We start from the raw sequence: 25,955 nt of genomic DNA, 5'->3' as shown, positions 1-25,955 counted from the left end.
TTACTGTCTGTATATATGTATAGCATCTAAAAGAAGAACATTATAAGCATGCAAGCATTTGTGTAAGGGCTGTTATTATCATCAGGTCAAGCCAGTTATAAGTAGTTAAAGGTAATCGTAGTTAATGGTAACTAAAAATAAAACAGAATATATTAAAAATGTTTTTTACACATTTAAGATTGTATGTATGATTACTGATGAAAAATGACATGATTTGGGCTGCCTGAGTTCCAAGCTATTACTGAGACTTTGCATTTACAGAGTCTCAAGGGGGGGTGAGTGTTGTACTTTCTACATGTCACTGCTAGAAAACCGACTGTAAACAAGCAGTAGCCAAAATAATCTGGAGAGATATTTATAAAGTTTTTATGCCACTGAACATCTGTTTGATAGTTGTGGAGTTACACAAAGTCTACAGTAAGGTTCCTGTACATTAACAGTTTTGGTACTTCAATATTTTACAACAGTAAATTTATTTTTTTCTCATTTTGTGACATTTAAGACAAATTCTAAATTGGACGTAAACATATCAGATTGATGTTTTTCCCCACATTTTGTGACTGAATGTGCACTGACCTATAGGCAGCATTAATACAAACTTCAGAATTTGGTTTTTATATATTCTTTATTTGTGCTTTTCATTAATACAGAAGTATTCGTCAGTAAAGTCACCAAGTTCCCAGAAATAAAAAATAGCTTCTCCAAAAGCAAATGAGCTACGAGTGTGAGCTGTCTGGATGCATATTTGTATAAAAAGGCATTTAATTTACAAAATTCAACTAAATTCTTATTCAAATATCAAAGTCAAGTACAAAAAGTTATTAAAATTAACTCTTCACTCAACTGAACATATTGTTCCTAATTTAACTATTATCTACACCTTGATGCTTTCCAGCTAAAGAAAAATACAAGCAAATAAATATGAAAATAAATAAAATGCAACTATGAGCAGTAAAATAAAATTAGTTTGGTGTACATTTTGTAGTATATTTTTGGATACTAAGTATGTAGTTTAATTGTCTCTGACAGCACTGTTTCTGGCCACAGTCATGGAGCATTTTTCTTGTAAAAAGCATTTTAATTGTTGCTTTGTGTGTGTGGTGGTACGTTGTGGAGTTTTTCGTGTGTTGTTGGATATGTTTTTGTGTTGTAATAATTTTGTAGTGTTGTGCATCTCATCCACCATGGGACAGCACAGACACAGCAGCTTAACACTATCTGCAGTTCTCTGAAGAGTTGAAGGAAATAGATGCAGTACTATTTCTCTGTATAGACGTTTATAGAATTTCCTGTTTACTGTGGTTTTATACCTCTTTAAGATGTTTTTCATGATTAGTGATGGAAAATGACATGGTTTGTGTTGAATGAGGTTTGAGCTGATATCAGTTAATTAGGAGGAGACACAGTGGGAGTTTAAATGCTGTACTGTGTACGGATGGATGGCACTAGGAAAGTTGTGTGTCTGTGTTGTAATTTAAACTAGATCCCTAATCTACATTGTAATATAAAGAGATATAAATATAAAAAGAATGCAAGTCTGTGCTGAAATCCTGCATTAAAACTGTAGATATACAGCGAGGGCAAACAAATACACTTGTATTGTTATTTCTTATACTTTCAGTACATATATCCATGTTAAATGACTGAACATCTCTTTCTGACATTTATCTATATATCCAATCTAGTCAATTCCATTTCCTAAATCTAATTATACTGGCCAGTGAGAGCTGCAGACAACCAGCCCCCTCTGATGTGCACACAGTCACTGCTGGCTGCTCCTTAGCACCTACCAGTAGTGGATTCCCTCGAAAAGCTTTACCACGTCATGCTAAGCTACATGTGACGTTCCCAGTACCCAGACAAGTCCAAGAGGTCGCACGTCACAGCAGCCACAAGAAAAAACCCCATCCTTCCTTTAATTACTCACACACCCAATTGAGCTTGTTGAACCGCCCGGTCAGGTCGGTAGCACTGCTTTTCAGAAAGCTCATTAGGTTAGTACACCTCAATTTACCAACACAGCTTCACAGCAGTGGTCTAATATTATTTATCTGTGATGTCTACATACTGCCAATCACTTTAAAATACAGTCAGTTTCCTTAAAAAATATTTTAGTTTATCCTATACATGCATGTTTCAATGTATATAAAATATAAAAGCAAGTGGTTGATTACTTTCCCTACTGTGTGTATATAAATGTTTAGGGCAGGAATGTGAGACGTATGTTTTATGAGTAGATGGTTATAACTTCCCGTCCTCCACCTCTGACAAGCAGCACTCTTTCAAGACCTTCAGTCAACACCTCCAGGAACTCCATATCTGAAAAAGCTTCAGTTAGGGACCATACAGAGTCAAGATGATGCACTACGTGAAGAATGAGTTGGGTGGATCGGAAATCTTAGCCATGTTTCCTGTACCAGTTTAGAAAAGGTTTACGTATGTAAAAATATGTAATGTATAATATTTATTAATATAATATACATAATATATAAAATAATATTAATTTATACATTACTTACAATGGAGCAAAATATCTGAGATCACTAGTGAACATAAATGTAAATTTTTATCTATTTGAATTTTACAAATCATACAATCACCAGAACGATTTGTGTAACGTTGAATTTTGCATTTTACATGAATTTTACATTTCGTAGAATTTGTCACTACTGAAAAGTGAGTAAGCACGTGTGTGGAAATGATCATGTTTGTTTCTTTGGGTGCTCAAGTGTTGCAGCGGTAAAACAAGATTTAATCTAACGTATGTTAATATGTATATCAAAGTGTGAAAGTTTTTAAATAAAAACCCCAAGACTGTCATGACACACACACTTATGAATGTATTTTCACTTTTGACTGTAAGCCTCTGCCTGTTAAATAAAACAGGAAGCTGGTCTTGCAGAGCTGAAATTTCCTGCTCTGGGTCATTTTAAAGCTGACATTAAAAATAACCCACCAGTGGTCAAACCCTGTTAAAGTGGTCAAAGTCTGTTACACAAGGATACAGTTCTCGTCACCTTCAGCATTGCGTGGAGGTCCAGGCATGTTGAGCAACACCAGTCTGGCATCATGGGACTTGTTTACTATAACCTCATTGAGCTTGACTGCTGTGTGCATTCTTCGTACATTAGACTGATCCCTACAAACACACACACACACAGAAATAAGATTAACAGAATAATCTCCACTCTGTAGTGATATTTTGGAACTGGATTTATGTGTGCTCTGGTGTCTATACTCACGGTTTAAGACTAATAAGTTCTCGGAAGTTTTCTGGAGCATTGTTACGGTTCCGTCTTTCTGCATCCAGCTTATCTTTGGTCCAAGTCATCTGGATCTTCTCAGGCATGATGTCTAGAATTTCCTCTTCTTCATCAGAGTACAAACTGCCCATTCGAATAAGTGAGTGTCTGTCCTTTACTAGCTGAGCCTAAGGGGAGCCATCAAATAATAATCCAATAAATTATTTCTGGCCATAGGTCATTTCTTGGGGAAAACAATAGGGTTTTATAGAGGAAATGAAGATAATGAGCACACCTCTCTGTTCCTTTCAGCAGATGAGAGTCTCATCTGTCTCAGCATCTGAGATCTCTGCTCCATCATTAGTGTTCTCTCGTATGTATATGCAGATATGTCGCTATCATGCTACAATAACAACAAAATAAAAGTGTTATTTTAATGAGGGGTTTGACTTCAAGTTTCTTTTTTAAGACACCCCCCCCCCCCCAGTGTTTCCTCCCAATTGAATCATTTTCTATTACTCAATCACATTTTACTTCCACTAATGCTGCAGACCTCCACTCCTGACCGAGGAGAGCCATGACTAACACGCCCCCTCAGACACCTGAGCAGCAGCCGACTGCTTCTTTTCACCTGCACGAGGAGGGTTCATATGGAGATCCGTATCACACACGGAGAATCACACACTTATCCCAACCAGCCAGCATAGGTCATAATTACAGCAGTTACGAGGAATCCCCTGTGGCATCCCGTGTGCAAACAAGTTAATCATTGTGACGCATTGTGACATGCTGACGCTTCAGGCGTTCAAGCGTTCACAGGAAAAGTTTGCATATTCAAAGTGGGTGCATTTAGAAAAAAAAATATGCCACCATGTCTTGATAATGACCAAAGCATTTACACTTCAATTATATTTATATTGGTGTTTTATGTACCATTTCCACCACCTCCACCTCTGCTTCTAATCGGAGCTGGTATAGGAAGGTTGCCAGATCTTTCTTCATCTGAATGCTGTTATCATCCATCTGGGCCACAGTAAAAATGCGCATTTTACACTTGCGCCAGACCTGAATCACAAGATAAGAGTTTGATTTAATACAGAATCAGTTTAATGGTATAAAGATAACTACACATAACTTACACATGGTAAATATCTTTATAAATGTTTAAAAAAAGGGAAAAACACGTAGCTATGTAGGAGTAAAATATATAAGGCAACTGTGGAAAATTAGTAGTAATAAATAAATGTGACTCTCATTATTAGTTTAAATAAAACCTCTTGTCATTCCTATTTTGGACCCTATTGCACTTTGTACACTAATTCCACTGAAAGTTTTTATACAGTGTTACGGCTGCTGTGTAGGTTGTGTGTGTGTGTGTGTGTGTGAGAGTGAGAGAGAGAGACAGACAGACAGACAGAGAGACAGACAGACAGAGACTGAGCAGATTAGTGTGAGTGGTTGCTGTGTAGTGTTGTGAATTGTGTAGTTGTGTGTATTTCTTAGTGAATTAGTGAGGTGCAAAATATTATATATATTATACAGTTTAAGTATAGTAAATTATAGATGTGATCACTTTTCTGAGTAAATTACTGTAAATATTGAGTGTGGTGTTTATGTGGGTTCAGAAGTGCTGAAAGAGGGTAAGTGTCTTTTTGTTTGTCACCCTTTTCTCCTGGTTTTGTGTTTAGTTAGGGAGTCAGGATGGAGGCCTGTCTTTTTGTTTTGGGTTTAAAGTCAGAGTGGGTTTTGTTTATTATTTTGGCCTTGCTTACCCCTGGAGAGACGGCTCGTTTTGAATGTATATTTTGTCTATTGCAAATAAATTTGTGATTGTGAAGCTTACTTCAGTGTGAAACTAGTGTGTGTAACTTTGGTGCCTGAGATACACATATACCCTAGGCTGGTGTGTAACATACAATCAAGTTTGAACCTTGTGCTGTTTGAGGAGAAATGGTAGCAGCATGAGCATTCCTCCATCGTGGACTATCCACCACACGTCGATGTGGCCATCAGTGAAGCGCTCATGGTTACTGGGGTAGAATGAGACATTCTTAGGCACCATTAGTGCCAGGTGGGCAGCTGTGGTACACCGAACTGTATCTATGATTGAAAAAAATAACACAGTGATAAATATACAAGAACACATATATTTTGAGACAACTGAGAAAAAAGAACTGAAATATCAGGCATTCTCATATGCTTTAAAATGTCAAATATTGTTCACAATTTTTATTTACTCCTTCCCCTAAATAACCCAGTCAGCAAGGACATGTTTGCTATGGACACTTTGTATGAAGAACATGTGGACAATTCATTTCTTGGGCTGAAATCCACTTTTAATGCCCTGATAAAATCAAATGTGAAAGGTGAGAACTGGAACACGCTGTTTCAGTGTAACAGACTGCTGCACCAACCGAGCACTTCCCTGTCAGTTTAAAAAATACATAAAGACACTTACTAATAAAAGTTTTCCAGGCACGAGGGTCCTCGCTTTGTCTCCAGCCATAAGGCCAACCCATAACCACCGTGTTGTGCTTCATCCCACCTAAACCACAAGACTGAATAAGATGGGCAACTCCTTCGCGCACCTTCGAAGCCACCACCACCTGGCAGAAGCCCTTTACTCTTTCAATCTCCATCATGTTCTTTATTGCCTGAGAAGTAAAAGAGCAACATACATCTGGACAATCTGGATACTCACATTTCAAGTCAATCAGTTACAACCTTGGTGCTAACGTTACCTGTTCTGAGGCCTGTGCCTCTCCGTAGCCGTCCAGGAAGTTGCCCTGGATTACTGACCCCACAATTGTGAGACCCTTTCCTGCCTTTAGCTGTGAGGCAAATGTTAGCATTCTGGGATATTTCACGTGAAGATCTTCATCCAGCTTTAGCAGTACCAGCAACTGTGGTCTGCAAAAATAATCAAAAAATTCTCTTAATTCAAAGCCACTGTAAAACACACATCCTCTTGAGTCTTGTGTGCATATTTTAGGGACTAATTTGTCTCCCCAGGTTCTTTAAATGGTCAACGCCTTTCTTACCTTTCTGATATTTTGACACACTTTTTAGTGGGTTAAATATGATTTGGGATGCAACCTAATATTTGCTCTTAAATAGGTAGGTAGCTGAATTGGCTGTTTATTGTGGCAATGTTTCCCTGTTTTAAAAGTTGGGCAGAACTGGCATGATGTGGGTTTGTTGGTTGGTTTAGCAAACGTTAACCTGTCTGTCGCTTGTTCTAGTTAAAATATCATGTAACAAACCTCCAGTTTTTGGTGTGGGGTGGTCCAGCTTCCAAACGAAGGAGAGCGTATCGAGCAGCACTCAATGACAGACCGCGGATTCCATCCCCCCACTCCTTCTCTGCCCTGAGAGAGAGAGAGAGCATATAAATATTGGCTTGAGACTCAGTTCCACAATGGATTTAAGGTAACTTTAATAGCTTTGTTCAAACTGTTCTGTTAGTGGTCACTCACCCTTGATATTCTATGTATTTGTAGATCATGCCAGCAATGGCCATCGCTACTATGGCATAGTACCAGGAGGAGATGAACATGAGGGCCAGACACATACTCATACCTAGGAAAGACAGGGTCCTGAAAAAGACAGAAAGGCCACTGGGTATAGTACTACCTCAGCAAAGTATGCCAAACTTAATATTAATCATGCCAAGTCTTCTGGTGCATGCAGTACATAAATACTCCACCTTTACAGAGAAAAAAGCCTGCAACCTTAAAGATGTGAACTACATGAAATTAATTTTTAAAATCTAAATGGGATGCCCAGAGATGTATCTTCAAGATTATCATGATTATAGCCCAATCTAGAAACCATTTGATAGCATATCTTATTAAGGAAGAAAATACCCACAGAACCAGTATACCAAACACTGCATGTATACTCACCAGTGATAGTATTTAAACCGCGGCCTCCAGTTGGGCGTTCTCAGGAGAGTTTGTACAGCACAGGCCAAATTAACAAACAGGTAACACATCAGGAAGAACCTGTTAGCAGAACATAACATAAGTCAGATGTAAATAAATGCTAGGAGAATGTAATACAGGAATAAGAAATCATTGTTTTGGATTCTTCTTCTTCATATAGTGACAGAAAATTCAAAAATCCTTTCTCTGCCTCGCCCTCAGCGCTAGTTAGCTCAAGATCTTAGTGGTATCCATTTCAAGCAATTTTGTTGTAACCGGATACTGAGTCTTCTGAGAAAAACTGGATAAAACATTGGCCTGTCAGTTTTTATACATTTTGTCTATAAAGTAGATGTGCAGTGTGTTCTCACATGGAGAGAATAGGAGCCACCAAATCCAGTGAGGCGATCAGGATTCCCAGCTCTGCAATAATAGCCGTAAGCAGCAGTGCCCATGTAGGTTCCCCATTTGCTTTGCTGTGCCCAAACATCTAGGGGTAAAACAGACACACACATACACAATAATTCAAAGTGTACTGTTCTATTTTTATTTGTCTTAAATATACATGTGTGTGTAGAGAGAAAGAGAGAGAAATCGTTTTTCCAGTCTTCTGATGTCCAGTTTAAGTGAGGCTGTAAATGCTGTAGCTTCGAGTTTTTGTTCTTGGCTTACAGATAGAGGTATGAGATTCTTACTCTGAGAAAAGGAATGATGTTGTCTTTAGCGATGGCTTGCAGGAGGCGTGGTGCTCCAGTCAGGGACTGTAGACCTGCCCCCACTGTGGAGAAGAATGAACCAATCACGATGACCCAAGGCGAGGGCCAGGAGAGCGTACCAACTACCAGGTTTTTATTAACTGCATCCCCAAATCTGCACAAATACAAATTAAAAATGTGTATTAAATTGTGACTGACAGTATTACATTTTTGCATATAAACACATGCTAAATATATATTCAAATAAATATATGGTTGAAATTTCTGATTATATGTTTAAGTGAGTGCTTACTTGTCTCTGAGAACCACTCCTTCGATACAGGCCCCGAACAGAACCACTGAACTGAAATCTGGCAACAGTAATTCAGGAAAGAAAAAAAAAAAAAAGCTGGTGCTCAAGGTTCCTATCAGATTCTGTCTTTTGGATTCATTGTTTTACACCACTAGCCCCACCACACGCTTCCACATGCCGTATATAATAACAAATGAGTGAACAAGCATCATTTTGCTGATGGGAAGGATACAGACTAGAGAGGTGGTAGTAATAGCCAGTATCGTCCCTACAGGAATGGACTTCTGAGCATCCCTCAGATCTCCTGATCTGTTGGATCCAGCCATAATGCCTAACAATAAGATAGACAGACAAACCAAGAAAGAAATAATAAGAACGATCCATATTATAGCTTTACATTTTTCTGTCTTTCTTATAGGTGTAGGAAAGAATTAAAATTTGCATTACAGTAAGACTGGCAGTACCTGTGGCTGAGGGAAAGAAGATTCCCACAAGTAGAGTGAAGGTAGTTGCAATGTCTGCAGATACGTAAAAGCCGAAAGACTCCATGGAGCCATGGACGTCCTCCGAGGGCAGACTGGGCTTCTCCAGAATTTGTCCTTTCTCCATGTAATCACCCCACATGTTCTCTACAACAAACACACACTTAAAACCTGCTACTATAAAAACACTTACATAACAGTGCAGTTAAATCAGTGTTGTACAGGTGAAAAATAATGCACTTATGCTTTCAAGGTTGCCAGGTTATTCCTAAATAAAACTTTTTATACATGAGTTCCTCAGACTGATCGAGGCCACCTTCTATTAATTAAGCACCAACTCATAGCAGTAGATGCATGATGAGACGTCTATGTGTTCAATGTGTAACTCCTCTACCTCGGATAATTCCACTGGCCAGTCCAGGAATGCCCTGAATTTCAGTCACGTTGTTCTTGGCGAAGTACTCATCACAGTGCACACTGCTGCCATTCTCTGAGCTGCAGAAATTCATCCAAAGTTTAGTGTGGGTTGTCTCATTCCCCACAGTTTCCGTCTTTGCACACACATCGAAAAGATCCCGCACCAGCGTCCTGTTTCCCAGCATACAGATCCTGAAAATGGTAAAAACATGATGATAACAGAATGCTCTTTTAGCATTGCAATTCTGTATGCTGTGAGGTGGATTGCATCTCCTACATGATGCAGAAGGACATTTCTACAAACATTTCTGAGAACATGGCATTCTGTTTATTAGCTAACATTTTGTACTTCTACAGTGCTGCACTGAAAGAATAGTCTAAAGGGGTAAGAGGGACACTTAATTAAACTTACGGGAAATCTGGCGGCTGGAAGATAGATTTTACTGCCCCAGCATAGATGGAAACAATAGAGACAATGACACAGACTAGGAAGAGCGAGGCAAGCTTGTTCACGTATTTAACCCCAACAAAGACAACAACAGCCATGAGACTGAGGCAGATGCTGCCGTACACTCTCATGTTGTTTAGCATGGCGCTGTTCCCTGCATGGACATCAACGGCATGAAATATGGCCGCCTGTGGCACCAGATATTTCTGTGGAAAGGAAAATAATGAGTGAAAAATATCACACAGCTTGTACATTAGCTCAGTTCATAATTTATGTAATATGCATCTATGGTAGATTTCAGCCAGACACAGACCGTGACTCACCAGAAATATTTCAATGGCACCCAGGATGTACATGGCAGCAGCAAAGGTGGTACCCAGGTAGAAACAAAGCCCCACTGCACCCCCAAACTCAGGCCCTAGGGATCGTGAAATCATAAAATACGCTCCACCAGCTGAAAAACAGACCACACACACACACACACACACACACATACATCATTAATGATAATGGTGAACCAAGCAAATCCTTCTATTTACCTACAGCCACTGATATGTGATAGTTTAAAAACTTTATAACGCTACATGACTGAGACATTTTAAAAAGTTTAAATAATTGCTTTCAGGTACAGAAAAACCTTTTTATATTTTATTTAAATATAAATATTATGATAGAAAAATATCATAGCTCTCTTTATGACTCTGTAGGTGTTTGGGAAAATGCTTAACCAAAAAAGTTATTTTGGGATTACCTGGGACAACGCCATTGGTGGCAATAGCACTCATTGATATTGCAGTGAGCATGGTCTGTAAAACAGCAAAATAGAATTAATAACATGAAATAGTATTATATGTTATATAAATACTATAAAGAGATAAATATCCAGACATCCAGATATTCTAACATTTGAATTAATGTTAGAGCCACAACAATTGGTAACAAGTTGAAATAACCATATAAAGGAAATTAGTTTAGGGAAACATTTTAGGGAAGGCCCATTCTTGTGTGGGTGCCTCAGGGCATTATGAGTTCTGGGGACCACCAAACACTGACACACAGAAGGTGGATTGACTGCATTATGGCAAATATTTATATGAGGTGGAAATGCCGTAGTGTTTGAATTTTGATTGCTTGCCTTCTTAACAGACAAGATTTTACAAAATTATTAAATCTGATCTCTAGCCTGATTTTTCTAATAATATTGATATGATATGCATAAACTTACACAGGAGCAGCACATAAATACAATAAGGAAGGACTGAACAACTCCAGCTGTGCCTACAATCCAGGTCAGACGCAGGAAAAGGATAACGCCGAATATATTTTGCAGGCATGGCAGGTACACTCCCATCAGCGTGCCCATGTTCGGAGACTATAAAAGGAAAGCAAAATCAATTCTGTTTACAATCATTGCTTGAACTTTAAAAAAAGAAAAAAGAAAAATTACAACATAGTATCGTTCATGCAGAAATTCAGTGATTCACCTCAATGATGCAATTACAGATTAGTCACATGGAAATGTGTGGGATACTGTGATGCTTCTGTTAGTAGATACTCTATATACATTTGATAGCAATAGTGCTACATTCATTTATCATAACTGTATAATTGATTTTATACAGCCATCAGCAACAAGTGTAGCTGGAAAAGTCCACTAAACGAAAAAGTGTACATACTTTTGGCCATGGAGTGTACACAGAATTATTTTTGTTCTGTCTTTTAGTGATCTTAAGATATATGACGTTTTTGTGTGTATTTGAAACCTTTGGCATTTTTCTCCTAGAAGCATCAGCATTTTCCGCCTCCTCATGCTCCTTTGCCCCCTGAGTAATGTTGGTGTAGCTGACCAGGCGACTAAGAAGGGATGAAACTTTGGGTCGAATGTCCAGTTCCTCCTATAGGCAAAAATTCATTACAAGAAATGTTGAGTAACAGTGAGGCAACAATTATTAAAAGGTTGAAACTGTACAAATTAAAAAGGAGATAACCTCAAACAATGCCAAGTTCTTGTCATAGTAGGCATTTCTCTTTATAGAATCTGTATTGTTGAGGAAGGGAATGTCTTCTTTGTGATTGCTTGGTCCTAAAATTGTAAAAGAGAGAGAAAGAGAGAGAGAGAGAGAGAGAGAGAGAGAGAGAGGGACTGTAATTTGTATATATAAATGCACTGTACACTGATAAGCCTACATTAGGACCACCCCTACAAACATGCATGTGGTGCATGACAAAGAAATATAAAATGACCTCAGCTCACTAAACAGCTCTGGAATAAACTGGAACAACAATTGAGGCTTTCTTGACCGATATCAGTGCCCAGCAATACAAAAGCTCTTTTGAGCGAATAGGCACAAATTCCCACAGACATACTTCAAAGTATTGTGATAAGCCTTCTCAGAAGTGTGGCTGTTCTAGCTGAAAAGATCACATAGAGGTCACTATGTTTTAATGTGGAGGATGTCTTACAAGCTCATGGTCGGGTGTCCAAATACTTTTGGTCAGTGTACATGAATCCCCTAAAAGTACGTATCAGGTTCTGTATGCTTTATGTTGCCAAAATATAACGTTCATGGTGCCTTGCTTTACCTTACTAAGTTGTGGGTGTGCGTTCTTTTTGTTTATACAGGATGTCAACATGATGTCAACAGCTGGGCTTCGTTAATGATACCATTATACCACAATTAATTGTATATCATAACACAGTAAAGAAAGAAAATGTAACTAGCCCCATATTTAATAAAAGTCCAGTGTGTATATCCTTTTTAGATTTACAAATTCAACATTTTTTTTTTTACACACATATACTTTCCAATGTTACATAAATGTGTCTTTTAAACTAAATGTTTATATATAATAATATATCTTGTAATATCTTGTTTTGAAACATTTTAACTACTAAATTTGCTATTTGGTTTTAATAAAATACTTTTATAAATCAAAAGCAACACCAACACATGAAACAGTGTTTAAAACTAAGAAGTCCCACATACATACAGGGGTTGGACAAAATAACTGAAACACCTGTCATTTTAGTGTGGGAGGTTTCATGGCTAAATTGGACCAGTCTGGTGGCCAATCTTCATTAATTGCACATTGCACCAGTAAGAGCAGAGTGTGAAGGTTCAATTAGCAGGGTAAGAGCACAGTTTTGCTCAAAATATTGCAATGCACACAACATTATGGGTGACATACCAGAGTTCAAAAGAGGACAAATTGTTGGTGCACGTCTTGCTGGCGCATCTGTGACCAAGACAGCAAGTCTTTGTGATGTATCAAGAGCCACGGTATCCAGGGTAATGTCAGCATACCACCAAGAAGGACAAACCACATCCAACAGGATTAACTGTGGACGCAAGAGGAAGCTGTCTGAAAGGGATGTTCGGGTGCTAACCCGGATTGTATCCAAAGAACATAAAACCACGGCTGCCCAAATCATGGCAGAATTAAATGTGCACCTCAACTCTCCTGTTTCCACCAGAACTGTCCGTCGGGAGCTCCACAGGGTCAATATACACGGCCGGGCTGCTATAGCCAAACCTTTGGTCACTCGTGCCAATGCCAAACGTCGGTTTCAATGGTGCAAGGAGCGCAAATCTGGGGCTGTGGACAATCTGGAACATGTATTGTTCTCTGATGAGTCCACCTTTACTGTTTTCCCCACATCCGGGAGAGTTACGGTGTGGAGAAGCCCCAAAGAAGCGTACCACCCAGACTGTTGCATGCCCAGAGTGAAGCATGGGGGTGGATCAGTGATGGTTTGGGCTGCCATATCATTGCATTCCCTTGGCCCAATACTTGTGCTAGATGGGCACGTCACTGCCAAGGACTACCGAACCATTCTGGAGGACCATGTGCATCCAATGGCGGTGCCGTGTATCAGGATGACAATGCACCAATACACACAGCAAGACTGGTGAAAGATTGGTTTGATGAACATGAAAGTGAAGTTGAACATCTCCCTTGGCCTGCACAGTCACCAGATCTAAATATTATTCAGCCACTTTGGGGTGTTTTGGAGAAGCGAGTCAGGAAACGTTTTCCTCCACCAGCATCACGTAGTGACCTGGCCACTATCCTGCAAGAAGAATGGCTTAAAATCCCTCTGACCACTATGCAGGACTTGTATATGTCATTTCCAAGACGAATTGACGCTGTATTGGCCGCAAAAGGAGGCCCTACACCATACTAATAAATTATTGTGGTCTAAAACCAGGTGTTTCAGTTATTTTGTCCAACCCCTGTACATATACCCAGTCCCGAACTCGAACAGACTGTGACTGAGGACAGAATGGACCTTTGTTAAGAAAAAAGTTAAATAAATTAAATAGTTATATAATTGGTACATACCTCATTTGTACATAAATTCCATATATACCGTATACATCTATTTACCATGTTTTATATATACATTCCTCTATTATGTATCTATCTGTATCACTTTAACCTGCATAGCACCTTAATCTTAATCTGCACCTTAATCTGTATATTGTTTTTAGCTGTATATCTTGTTTATAGTACATTCAATAATATATTCAACTTCATAATCAACAATCTTGTTCATACCACTGCTATTTACCCACTGTAAATAATGTATATCATAGATACCGTATGTCCTGCACTTTCTGCTTATTGCACCTCTGGTTAGATGCTAAACTGCTTTTCGTTGCCTTGTACTTGTACATGGTAAAAGTAATGACAATTAGTGATGGGTCGGTCGCGAACGATCCGGCTCTAAGAGCCGGCTCTTCAAAGTGAACGACGGGATCCGGCTCCTGATTGGGAGCCGATTCGTTTTTTTCCGGGGGTTTTTTCTGTCAAAGCCGCACGTGATTGGTCAAGATGCGTGGTGGCGTTTGTGTGTTTACACTGAGCAGGAGGGGCGGGGTTACACACACACACACACAGAGACAACGTGCACACGAACAGGAGGGAGAGAGAACTCAGCGCTTTACACAAATCAAATCACTTTATTGTCACGTCACATTAACACAGGTGTGAAAGGTGAGTGAAATGCTCAGGTGCTCAGTCCCTCACAGTTCCAATACACATTAATTACAAAAAATATACGCATTAACTTACACAGCCAGACATTACACGCTGGAAAGGTGAGGAAAATGAGTGAGAGGAAACAGTAAAGTTTGGACTCGAGGAGCCCCTTTTACAGAGAAGTGCAGGCCCACTGGTGGGAGACCAAGTGCTCAGTCTACCCACATCTTATACATGTGATGGCACATAGACTGTGTATCTGTCCACTCAGAGAGAATCTATTTTAACAGAGCAGATCATAACAGAAAGGAGAAACAGGATCAACCCATCAAAGATGAGCTCCTTGGTTTTTCTGAATGCTAATCTTCACTAAACTATCTTCTTTTTGTTTTGCACATTTTCATGTATATTTTGTTGAGTGTGAGTGATGCTTCGTTGATGTTGTGTTGTTTCACTCTAGATGCTTGTTTATTTTGTTTTGTTTATTAGGATTTTAACGTCACGTTTTACACTTTGGTTACATTCATGACAGGAACATTCACCTCACTTGCATGTCTTTGGACTGTGGGAGGAAACCGGAGCACCCGGAGGAAAACCACGCGGACACGGGAAAGACCCGGGCTCTTCACCTGGGGATCGAACCCAGGACCTTCTCGCCGTGAGGCGACAGTGCCAACCACTTAGCCACCATGCCGTCCCACTCTAGATGCAAATGTACAAATAATATACACAATCGGATCTTTTTGTCTAATTGAGATGGGTCTTTGTTTTTGTATTTTATAATTTATTGTTGGAGCACTCCAACATATATACTCAACGTTCCATGTTGAGTATATAAATAAAGCAATTTAAATAATAAACATTTAATACAATGTTTTTTTACATTAGTAATTCATTTTACATGTAATTTGGTAATAAATTAATTTAAGCAACAAAAAAATCTAAGGAGCCACTTGGGAGCCGAAAGAGCCGGCTCTTTTTAGTGAGCCGAGCCAAAAGAACCGGCTCTCTAAAAGGAGCCGAAATTCCCATCACTAATGACAATAAAGTTAAATCTAATCTAATCTAAAAAGTTATTATATTTCCAGTGGTGTGTGAGCGCCACCTTCCGGCATCCTCCAGTAACACCACCTGCCCTCCTCTCGCGCTCTCATTAGACTTCACCTGCCGTCCGTGTGAGGAAAAAGAAAATAAAACAAAAAGAAGAGGACAAAAGACGGCAAAAGACGACAAAAGACGACAAAAGACGACAAAAGACTGAGGTAATGTAATTTTAATGTAATGTAATGTAATGTCATTAAATGTGATAAAATAATACTTCATCAGCTGTACAGTAATAGTTCCTGTCAGGTAACGGATCAAACTTATTAGCTAGCTAGCTAATTGATTAGCTACTCAGCTAGCAGCAGAACGTTAATTCAGCGTTAATGAACCAAGTTTGTCTGTTTGGCTGCACAGTGGTTGTTAAAGATAAAGGTTTTTAAAGTTTATTAATCAAACTGTCTTATTTCAGCTGCAGGTTCATGTTATGAGCAAATACCAACGAGTTTAGTGTCTGTTATGAGTTCAACGCTGGAACAACAAAGGTAAGGAAATGATATTAACATAATATTTTGTGTAATACCTTATTTATGTATTATATAATGCGTTGTTTGTGTAATACCTTACTTATATTTATTATGCAATGGCTTGTTTCTTTAAAAATATTTTACTATTAGTACTGTTTGTTTTTAAAATAAGGAAAACTCAAACATTCAGCTCTGCAGTGTGAGTGTATAAACACTATAATGAATGAATGAGTGAAGGACTTTACACTGGTCAGGCTCTGGTCATTATTACTGTGTTTACATGTTATTATGTAACGCATCTGTCCGAGGTGGAACAATACTTACGGTTGTTTGTTGCAGATAAATAAACTGTTTTACTAACATTGATGTTTGTTTGCTTTACCTCTGTTGCATTTTCTTTTTAATTGTTTAATATTTTTGCCTTTACTATAATTGCTACTTGGGACGTGCAGTCGGAACCAGTAAATAAAAACCTTTATTTTTATGCCATCTATAAAAGACAAAATGGGTAAATGTATTTGATGAATGGATACATGTCCTGTACTTGCTCCTCTCACTGTGTCTGTATTTAGTATGGTGTATAAAATTAAAACACATTCTGTGTAAGATGTGTATTGAATACATATCTGTTATTGTTAAATAAAAAAGTTAATAAATGCATGTTTTATGGTCTCATGCTTTGTTGCTTTATTTTGAGTTAGTTTGGTTTAATACTGCCCTCTAGTGGCATTTCTCACAATGTACTTGGTGACTCCATCAGTAGTCAACAGTGGCGTAACTTGGAGCTCATGGGCCCCAGTGGGGAAAAAAAAAAAAATTAGGCCCCCTTAACAAATTTTATATATATATATATGGTTGAGTGGGTGAGTATATATGGGTGGTTGAGTTCAGTCATGGATGGGCCTTCCCTTCCTGCCATGGGCCCCAGTGCACCTGCCCCCCCCTGTAGTTACGCCCCTGGTAGTCAGCACAGTACTACGTTAAAATTGCCTACCAGTTTATTTGCACATTTTGCTTTACAGCGGTTAAATACTACGTGAAAAAATATTAGTCCCATAATTTAATACTTGGCAGAGCTACCTTTTTCATTAGTACTTTAACGGTGAACGCTAACATTTAACAGTATTTATTATTCCTTAGAATTAGATTGGCTTTGATTATCGGCACTATCTTTCACATTTATTCATAGATATTTTATAAAAGCATTTATCAGTTCTAAATTCTGAAATTAATATAGCCCTTATAAAACAATAATCCGTCTTATGAGAATTGACCCTAATGAGAACTCCAAGCCTGTGCAAGCCGCTGAACTTTTACCTATTCATTTATTTACTCACACAGCAATTCAGAGCAGATCTTTTCTATTTCCTAATGTTTTTGGGAAATAAAAGAAAACTAAAGTAGTCTGTGTTGTGCTCTGCAAAGGATTGGTGGCCTGTTCATGGTCATTCCAGCTTTGTTTCCAGTGTTTTTGGGAGGTGCCAGGTGTTTCAGTGACACAGGGCTACACAATCCAATAGCAAACTACCATGTTAAACACACGTTTTTGGTTTGTACTCTGTGTACTGTACTAGAAGTCTCATTAGAGAGATTAAAGTCTACAAATATTTGAACCCTGGGTCGTGGCGTCTCCTACTGTGCAGCTGCAGGACAGAAATGAACAAACTGCACTAACAAGTCTAAACGCATTAACGGTGCTGTGTGAAACATTCCTCACTGCTTTTAGATCAAACAGCAAAATCAGAATTTTTGTCTTTCAGAAGTAAGAAGTGATCTGGCTGTGCCAGACTGCAGCGTCATGTCACAGAGAAAAAGATTCAACACATTTGGAAGCCAGCTGTTCAAGACACTTCACTGGTCTGTTCACACAATTCTACTGAGGAAGCAACAGTTCAGTGACGTCTCACCCTAGTGACATCAAAATCTGTTTTTAAACTGTTGTATGCATGCAATTAAAGTTGTGTTCTGTCCTACAATGTAATCTGTTGGGTCAAAAAGTCACATCTAATGTATAGTAATGTTTCAACTTGTTCAGCTGCTTTTGATAACCATCAGGCATCGACTGGTTGTTCTGCTTTGATTACTTAAATTGGCAGGATTAAGTTCAATAAAATTTGTACTGGCAAAATTTGCTTTAATGACTTTTTACTTTAGTGTCAATGTGTGATGTCCAATATGCAGTTCATCAGATATTGGGTGCAGCAGTGTTGGGATTGTTAAATACTGTTTAAACTTACTGGGCTGTTTATTAGGAACACGGAGATTGTTCGAGTTTGCTGTCACTTTCATTTGATAAATAGGATGTAACAAGGGGAAAAGTTGCTTTGTGGTTGTATGTTCAACTGGCTAGCTTATTTGCTAACAAAGCTCCAGTAAACAAACTGACTTGTTCTAAACTTAAACAACTTAACTACCTGATCATAAGGATTTGACCCTTAAATTCACTTATTCATCGGCCCAACATTTTAATATATCCCTGATATGCTCAATCATTTGTTTTTCTTTTATTTAATTTCCTTTTATTTTAATACCACTTTATCCTGGCCAAAGTTGAGGTGGGTCCAGTTTCCCCAGAAACATTGGGTTAGTCTAGCATGTTTGACTAAAAATTGTTTTGCTTTTCATTGTGGCCATCATTAGTGTTTTTTTTTGTAGTGGTTGTAAATTTTGGAGCATAGCTATTTAAATTGTGTAAGTAATTATTTGTGCACATATAAACAATATTAATTAGTGTTTTCGTATTCACTCATGTTTGTCATTATAATCACCCTAATTCCCCCAAACTCCAGGGTGCTTAAATGTTTCTGGTGTGTTTGAGCCTCACAGAACACTCAAGCTGATTAAGAACAGAAAACATTTTAACACCATGGTGTTATACCAGATTATGTTTTAAATCCTATTTTCCAAAGTATTTATTTAATAGATATTTAAAGATTATACGCCAGGAAGTCGTGGTGCTTAGGCTTCTAGCCACCAGATTCTATCACCAAGGATTTGTATTTTGGCTGCACACTGCATGGTTTGACGTAATCGTTGTGATAATGAACTGTTCATGTACATGTGTATGTTTGAGTTGAAGAGCTTTACCTGTGGTGGTATGTAGAGTTTTGGGGGTTTTTTTTGACAAAGCTAAGCATAACCTGTTATGGCTTGGTGTTTATTATTTAGTGCACACCTGACTAAACTAGCTGTCTGGCTTTTTAAAAAGCAATAACTACAAAAGCGCCGCCACACAGGTGCATTTTTAATCCTGTCTGCTTCTTCAACAGGTGGACCAGTGATTCATCGTTCAGAGACGGATCTCTATGCAAAACCGTGAGTAAAATTCTACTCCGTCTCTTTCTATTTGTGCTCAATTTCTTTTATGGTTAATGTTTCCAGCTATTGGTTCCATGTGTCATGGTAGTTACTTCCATCTGTTTTTTATTGTTTAAATACATTCAAATCTCATATTCACCTTACTGCACTGTAGATAGAGCTTTAGCTTTTCTGGCCTTCAATAATTAGTCATTTAATACTTTCTAACTGGTTATTTTTGTTTTAAATTATTTCTTGGGTTACAATCTTATTAGCAAGCTGGTAAGTCACTGGATGAGACGGATCTTTCACCAAAAACTAATTTCATAATAAAATCTTTGTATCATGCAGAAAGATGGGAAAGCCCAGAGGCATTGCCTGTTTTCGCTATTGCCAGGCAGCTACCGCTCATAGTACAGGTTTTTCATCTTTTAGGGTGAGGGTGTTCATCTTTTAGCTAATTTTTTTTCTCTGATTAACAAAATAGCTGTGGCTCACACTTTTATGCTAAAACGTTTGATGGAGGTACACAATATTTTGCTAATCAGTTAAACGCCACCTAAATGTTGATCTCTATCTTGACCAGCATTCTTCTGGTCTTTAATCTTTGCTCTTCAACTTTGGTTTAAATATAGTTGTGTGTGAAACAAAATCCATTTGAATGTGGTTAATTATGCTCAACTGTTCTTTTATTCAAGCAAAATCTTCCCAAGACTTTAATCAAATCTTTTATTAAATCTTTGTCTATTTTTAGCATTGTAATTTGTGTATGTGCTGGACAAATCTGTCCAGTTTTCTTTTTTCTGTATTATGTGACCGTAAAGTAGCCACCTCATTATTTATCTTCACCTTTGTTTGGGTTTTGTGCTAGACAAGTACTGCATTTGTGACTAAATGTTCTAGTTAGGACAGGATTTATTATATTTATGTGAGACTTTGTGTTTATCAGAATGCTCTGCATGCATATGAAATTGTACACAGGATGAATTTAGTTTGTATGAACCTCACAGCTGTGAAATAGACCAGTGTTCTTCTAAATGGGTAAGTACTTGATGTACAGTGTATCACAAAAGTGAGTACACCCCTCACATTTCTGCAAATATTTCATTATATCTTTTCATGGGACAACACTATAGAACTAAAACTTGGATATAACTTAGAGTAGTCAGTGTACAACTTGTATAGCAGTGTAGATTTACTGTCTTCTGAAAATAACTCAACACACAGCCATTAATGTCTAAATAGCTGGCAACATAAGTGAGTACACCCCACAGTGAACATGTCCAAATTGTGCCCAAAGTGTCAATATTTTGTGTGACCGCCATTATTATCCAGCACTGCCTTAACCCTCCTGGGCATGGAATTCACCAGAGCTGCACAGGTTGCTACTGGAATCCACTCCTCCATGATGACATCACGGAGCTGGTGGATGTTAGACACCTTGAACTCCTCCACCTTCCACTTGAGGATGCGCCACAGGTGCTCAATTGGGTTTAGTCCATCACCTTTACCTTCAGCTTCCTCAGCAAGGCAGTTGTCATCTTGGAGGTTGTGTTTGGGGTCGTTATCCTGTTGGAAAACTGCCATGAGGCCCAGTTTTCGAAGGGAGGGGATCATGCTCTGTTTCAGAATGTCACAGTACATGTTGGAATTCATGTTTCCCTCAATGAACTGCAGCTCCCCAGTGCCAGCAACACTCATGCAGCCCAAGACCATGATGCTACCACCACCATGCTTGACTGTAGGCAAGATACAGTTGTCTTGGTACTTCTCACCAGGGCGCCGCCACACATGCTGGACACCATCTGAGCCAAACAAGTTTATCTTGGTCTCGTCAGACCACAGGGCATTCCAGTAATCCATGTTCTTGGACTGCTTGTCTTCAGCAAACTGTTTGCGGGCTTTCTTGTGCGTCAGCTTCCTTCTGGGATGACGACCATGCAGACCGAGTTGATGCAGTGTGCGGCGTATGGTCTGAGCACTGACAGGCTGACCTCCCACGTCTTCAACCTCTGCAGCAATGCTGGCAGCACTCATGTGTCTATTTTTTAAAGCCAACCTCTGGATATGACGCCGAACACGTGGACTCAACCTCTTTGGTCGACCCTGGCGAAGCCTGTTCCGAGTGGAACCTGTCCTGGAAAACCGCTGTATGACCTTGGCCACCATGCTGTAGCTCAGTTTCAGGGTGTTAGCAATCTTCTTATAGCCCAGGCCATCTTTGTGGAGAGCAACAATTCTATTTCTCACATCCTCAGAGAGTTCTTTGCCATGAGGTGCCATGTTGAATATCCAGTGGCCAGTATGAGAGAATTGTACCCAAAACACCAAATTTAACAGCCCTGCTCCCCATTTATACCTGGGACCTTGACACATGACACCAGGGAGGGACAACGACACATTTGGGCACAATTTGGACATGTTCACTGTGGGGTGTACTCACTTATGTTACCAGCTATTTAGACATTAATGGCTGTGTGTTGAGTTATTTTCAGAAGACAGTAAATCTACACTGCTATACAAGCTGTACACTGACTACTCTAAATTATATCCAAGTTTCATGTCTATAGTGTTGTCCCATGAAAAGATATAATGAAATATTTGCAGAAATGTGAGGGGTGTACTCACTTTTGTGATACACTGTATGTACACCAGATTATTTTTCTATAAACAGGAGAGTCCTTAAATGTTGTAGAAAAGTTAAATCCAAAGACTGCCATTACATGTTCTTTACAAGCAGATGTAAAAGCTTGACTTTACTATCACACACACAAACTGGTCTGAACATTAACTGTTGCATCTTCAAACTCACTCATTTAAATCCATCCAAATGTTCAGTTTTGTGAAAGCAGACTGTTTTGACTATGGAATGAAACAGTTTAGTTACTGCTGCTGTAGCTGTTCCAGGCCTGATCATGCACAATGTTTGCAGTGTATAGTGGTAGCAGCGCAATGTTCAGTTCACTCTGGAACAAAGTCAGCTCTGTACCCACCCATTCCTACTGACACATCAGCCTTCCCTGCAGCTTTGGGCCAAATTTCGTTACAAAGCAATATATGCACACTTGGTTTACACTATTCTATTTTTGTCTACTGTTAAAACATAGCTAGGAAATTGTCATCCACAGATTCCCATTGTACATTAGTGAACTATGATCAGTTAGAGTCTGTATACGGTATTTATAAGTGTAGTATATTTCCATAAGTTCAGTTAAATGGTGACCTTGCTGACAATGTGCCTTTACAAGTAATGTTCAGACCAAATTCCAAATGTTTCATATTTTTGCATATGACAAATTCTGTATATATTTCATAAAATTAATGGATATCAAGGGTGTGTTTTTTTTACCTGCGTCATTTTACATGCATCATTTAGGCTCTGTCCACACAAATAACTCTGCCTCTGTAATTTGCTCTATCAACACAAACAGTTTGAGACCATTACAAAAATAAAGCTTCTAAGCTCCTTGTCTTTGTTTTTAGCATTTCATACTATTAGTGAGTAATTACCCTTACTCTGTTTGGCTGCCTGATAAACTATTTTATACTCTCTGAAAACATGAGTGTGTAATATGTTTAGCTCAGGGCTATTGAAATATTTACTTTTCAGAATTTTTTTTGTAATTCAAAGGAAATAGCTAAGTATTTAATTGTTTAAAATGTGTTACTTCAGTCTTAGTTACAAAGAATAGGGTTAGGGTTAGGGTTAAATAATTACAAATATTATTAGAGAAGCGTCGTGTGTGTGAGTGAATTATTTTTTTCTTGCTGTATGGTTGTTTGCAGTTGCAATCTATTAACTGATTTGTAGCATATACTAACCTCAGGGGCGATAAGGGTTAACATGTGCTTACTCCAGCACACATGAAGTCATTGCTGACACTCTTGTACTATTATTGTATGTGCATTGCACTGCTTTATACATTAGCTGAATCTTTTTCTGATCTGCTCTATAAGGTCTGTATTAGCTATGACATGAATGCCTGCATACGACTGGTTTGTCTTTTACTAGTCTGTGCTTAATCAGGCTTCTTTGAATGCATCTTATGTATCTTGTATCCAGACGTAGATCGTATGATGTGGTGCTCAAAAGAACACGGGTCTTTTCCATGTTTAAACATTTTCAGGTAAAGATGCAGCACAGCATGCTCTTAATGTCATTCAGAAAAATGAGAATGCAGTACATACACTAATGTCTAAACATCTTTAAAAATCAGCATCCTGAAAGCCATACGGTACCCTACTGCTACTTTTCTGTCCTCTGGCAACTTAACCAGTGATTCCTTCCATACTTTCTTTATACATACAAGACTAAGACAGACCAAAAAAGTGCAGAATAAGAGATATAATGAAAGTAAGACAGTGTTGGCAGCATGAAGAAAAACGAGACTTCTATCTTTTGTTAAGTTCCACTTGAGGCCTGTCGTCTTTCCACTCTGCTCTTCCTACCACCTCTCACTTCGCCCACTTTTCGACCGTTCCTTTAATGTCACTAATCATGTTGGCATGAAAGCCCACAGATGTGAATGCCTCTCAGTATTCTTTTCATCTTTCTGAACATATGACAACCCCAAATGACAGGCAAGTTCAGAAAGATTTGGGAAAGTGAACTGTCAAATTCTCACTGCTGGAAATTTGCTTTGTTTACTTGTGGATGCATCCTACACATTTCTCATCTAATAGATGCTTCCATTTCTCCACATTGACTGGGCACACAAACGTCTTTCTTTAAGTTTGTTTGAACTTACCATCAGAGCTGACTGTGTCTCCATGCCCTGGGTACCCATCTTGCCCTGTGTCTCTGTAATCCACACAGTTAATTCCCTCCACGCTGTCATAGTTGGAGAGCGAGCCATCCTGCACTGGTACCACAGTAAAATGAGGCATGTTTTCATTTGCCAAACAGCAGTATCTTGATCTGTCTTGCCTTTTGAGGACAGGTAACAGTGGACGTAGCGGTCTCAGCTGACGCGTACTACTTCCAAGCACATTCCTCTTCTCTTTGCTCACTTCCTCCCAGTTCACTACATTACCATTCACCCTCCCTCTGCTTCCCAAACTCTGCCCCCGTCTGCAGGGCCCCGAATAAAGCAGGCCCTGCCCCCGTCCCGCTGCTGTGCTTGCATTGCTTTTTTTTCCCCTTCAGCTATGCTTCAGTTCCTCCCTCAAAAACATGAATCACACCCGGGAAGGACTCGGAAACAATGACAGACCTATACAGATGCTAATAAAAGGCCAGGGAGGGAAACCTTCAGCTGGTCATGTCACTCATTGGCTGGTTGGTAACTTTTAGGGAAAAGTTGATGCTTATACACAGATTAAAGCTGCATCAGGATTTACCGGTTTCACCAAGTTTCAGTGCTACTGGGTCACTGATAAGAAGTTGAATGTTACATTTGGGGTTTTAAAGGTCTATCTTAAGTGGCAGATCATCACGCTGGAACATAATGCTTACTGTGGATTAATGGACACAGTTCGCACAATAATCTGCAGTTGGCAAGGCAATAGTCATTTGTTGAGCTTTGTTGTGTTAGGTTTGCATTAGGCACTACCAAAAAACTCCTCATACCAAATAAATAACATACTGCATTAATGGGAGGTTTACTGACCTTTTATTGCACCAAGGAGGTCACTTGGTCATTCTTCTAACACAATACCTTCTACAGACTTCCTTAAACTACACCAAAAAGTTGTTGCTTGTGCCACATGACATTTGGAAAATCAGTCTTTAGTTTTGTGATGTTTTAAGTGGTGCAAAACATGTTTGTCCCTCTTGTTTTTAATAACTGTTTAAAACTAGACTGAACATAGAAGCCCTTTATTTGTCATGCTGTCATTGTCACTAAGCTTTTTGTGTCTGCTTATTTTGGCTTGGCTTGCTAATGTCTGATAAAAGATTAGAGTTCTGAGCAGCGTCTGAGCACGCTCACTGTAATTTTCAGCTTTTACTTAATAACAAACAAGTCTACATTTATATACACTCACGCAATACCCAGATTCACCTTGGTTGTGCAGTTCTTTTAGATACATCTGTACTTTATGGTCCGAATTGTTGGAATTTGGCATGCTCATACTGTTTACATGGTTTTTTCTGGTTATGTATACCATTTGATTACTTACTCCCAGCAAAAATTTACATAGAATCCATAAGCTTTAAAGCTGTTTTTTTTTTTACAGCTTTGTTCTTTTGGAAAGGCCTTTCTACAAGAAAATTATTTAGGATGTTATTGTGTGTTATCTACATTTGTCTTTAATGGAGCCTGTAAGTTTAACACAAACCTGTACTTTTATTTCCTTCTCACCAAATTTTATATTTGGTACAATGACATCCATCTGTGATTGTATGTAGTAACACAAGCTTGCTTTTATAGTATACCTGGTGCCAGAACATCTATATGATTCATGTAGTGATTTTTATTTGATTTGGGTTGCTATGTGGGACACTTGGGTAAAGGGCTCGGTTGTGAAATAATCACCTCTTGGTCTGTATTTGTGCTACTTATGTGATGGATGGCATTAAGAGACAGTAAGAAGTTGACTATGTTGTAGTAAACTTTGGTTAGTCTCACCCTTTGCCATGTTACAGG

General features: G+C 38.7%; 1 protein-coding gene and 1 long non-coding RNA gene across 2 annotated transcripts; one reads left to right on the top strand and one right to left on the bottom strand.

Moving 5' to 3' along the window:
* Positions 1-616: 616 nt before the first annotated feature.
* slc12a4 (solute carrier family 12 member 4) lies at positions 617-24,412 on the bottom strand. Its single transcript, XM_062989370.1, has 24 exons — positions 24,117-24,412; positions 11,509-11,603; positions 11,284-11,415; positions 10,746-10,892; positions 10,272-10,326; positions 9,844-9,974; positions 9,485-9,726; positions 9,050-9,264; positions 8,638-8,802; positions 8,406-8,504; positions 8,174-8,231; positions 7,861-8,035; positions 7,537-7,655; positions 7,148-7,246; positions 6,719-6,838; positions 6,506-6,610; positions 5,984-6,152; positions 5,701-5,896; positions 5,173-5,342; positions 4,176-4,307; positions 3,538-3,645; positions 3,243-3,430; positions 3,006-3,139; positions 617-2,319 (listed from the first exon to the last, which is right to left on the bottom strand). The coding sequence occupies exons 1-24, from the start codon at positions 24,253-24,255 to the stop codon at positions 2,228-2,230; spliced, it is 3,285 nt and encodes a 1,094-aa protein (XP_062845440.1). The 5' UTR covers positions 24,256-24,412; the 3' UTR covers positions 617-2,227.
* On the top strand, positions 15,661-18,190 carry LOC134303906 (uncharacterized). Its single transcript, XR_010007717.1, has 3 exons — positions 15,661-15,765; positions 16,017-16,089; positions 17,832-18,190. It is a non-coding gene; the product is annotated as an uncharacterized LOC134303906 (long non-coding RNA).
* Positions 24,413-25,955: the final 1,543 nt, after the last annotated feature.

The sequence above is a fragment of the Trichomycterus rosablanca genome, chromosome 27 (assembly GCF_030014385.1).
Source record: "Trichomycterus rosablanca isolate fTriRos1 chromosome 27, fTriRos1.hap1, whole genome shotgun sequence".
Classification (NCBI taxonomy): domain Eukaryota; kingdom Metazoa; phylum Chordata; class Actinopteri; order Siluriformes; family Trichomycteridae; genus Trichomycterus; species Trichomycterus rosablanca.
This window is presented reverse-complemented; position numbering and strand designations above follow the sequence as displayed.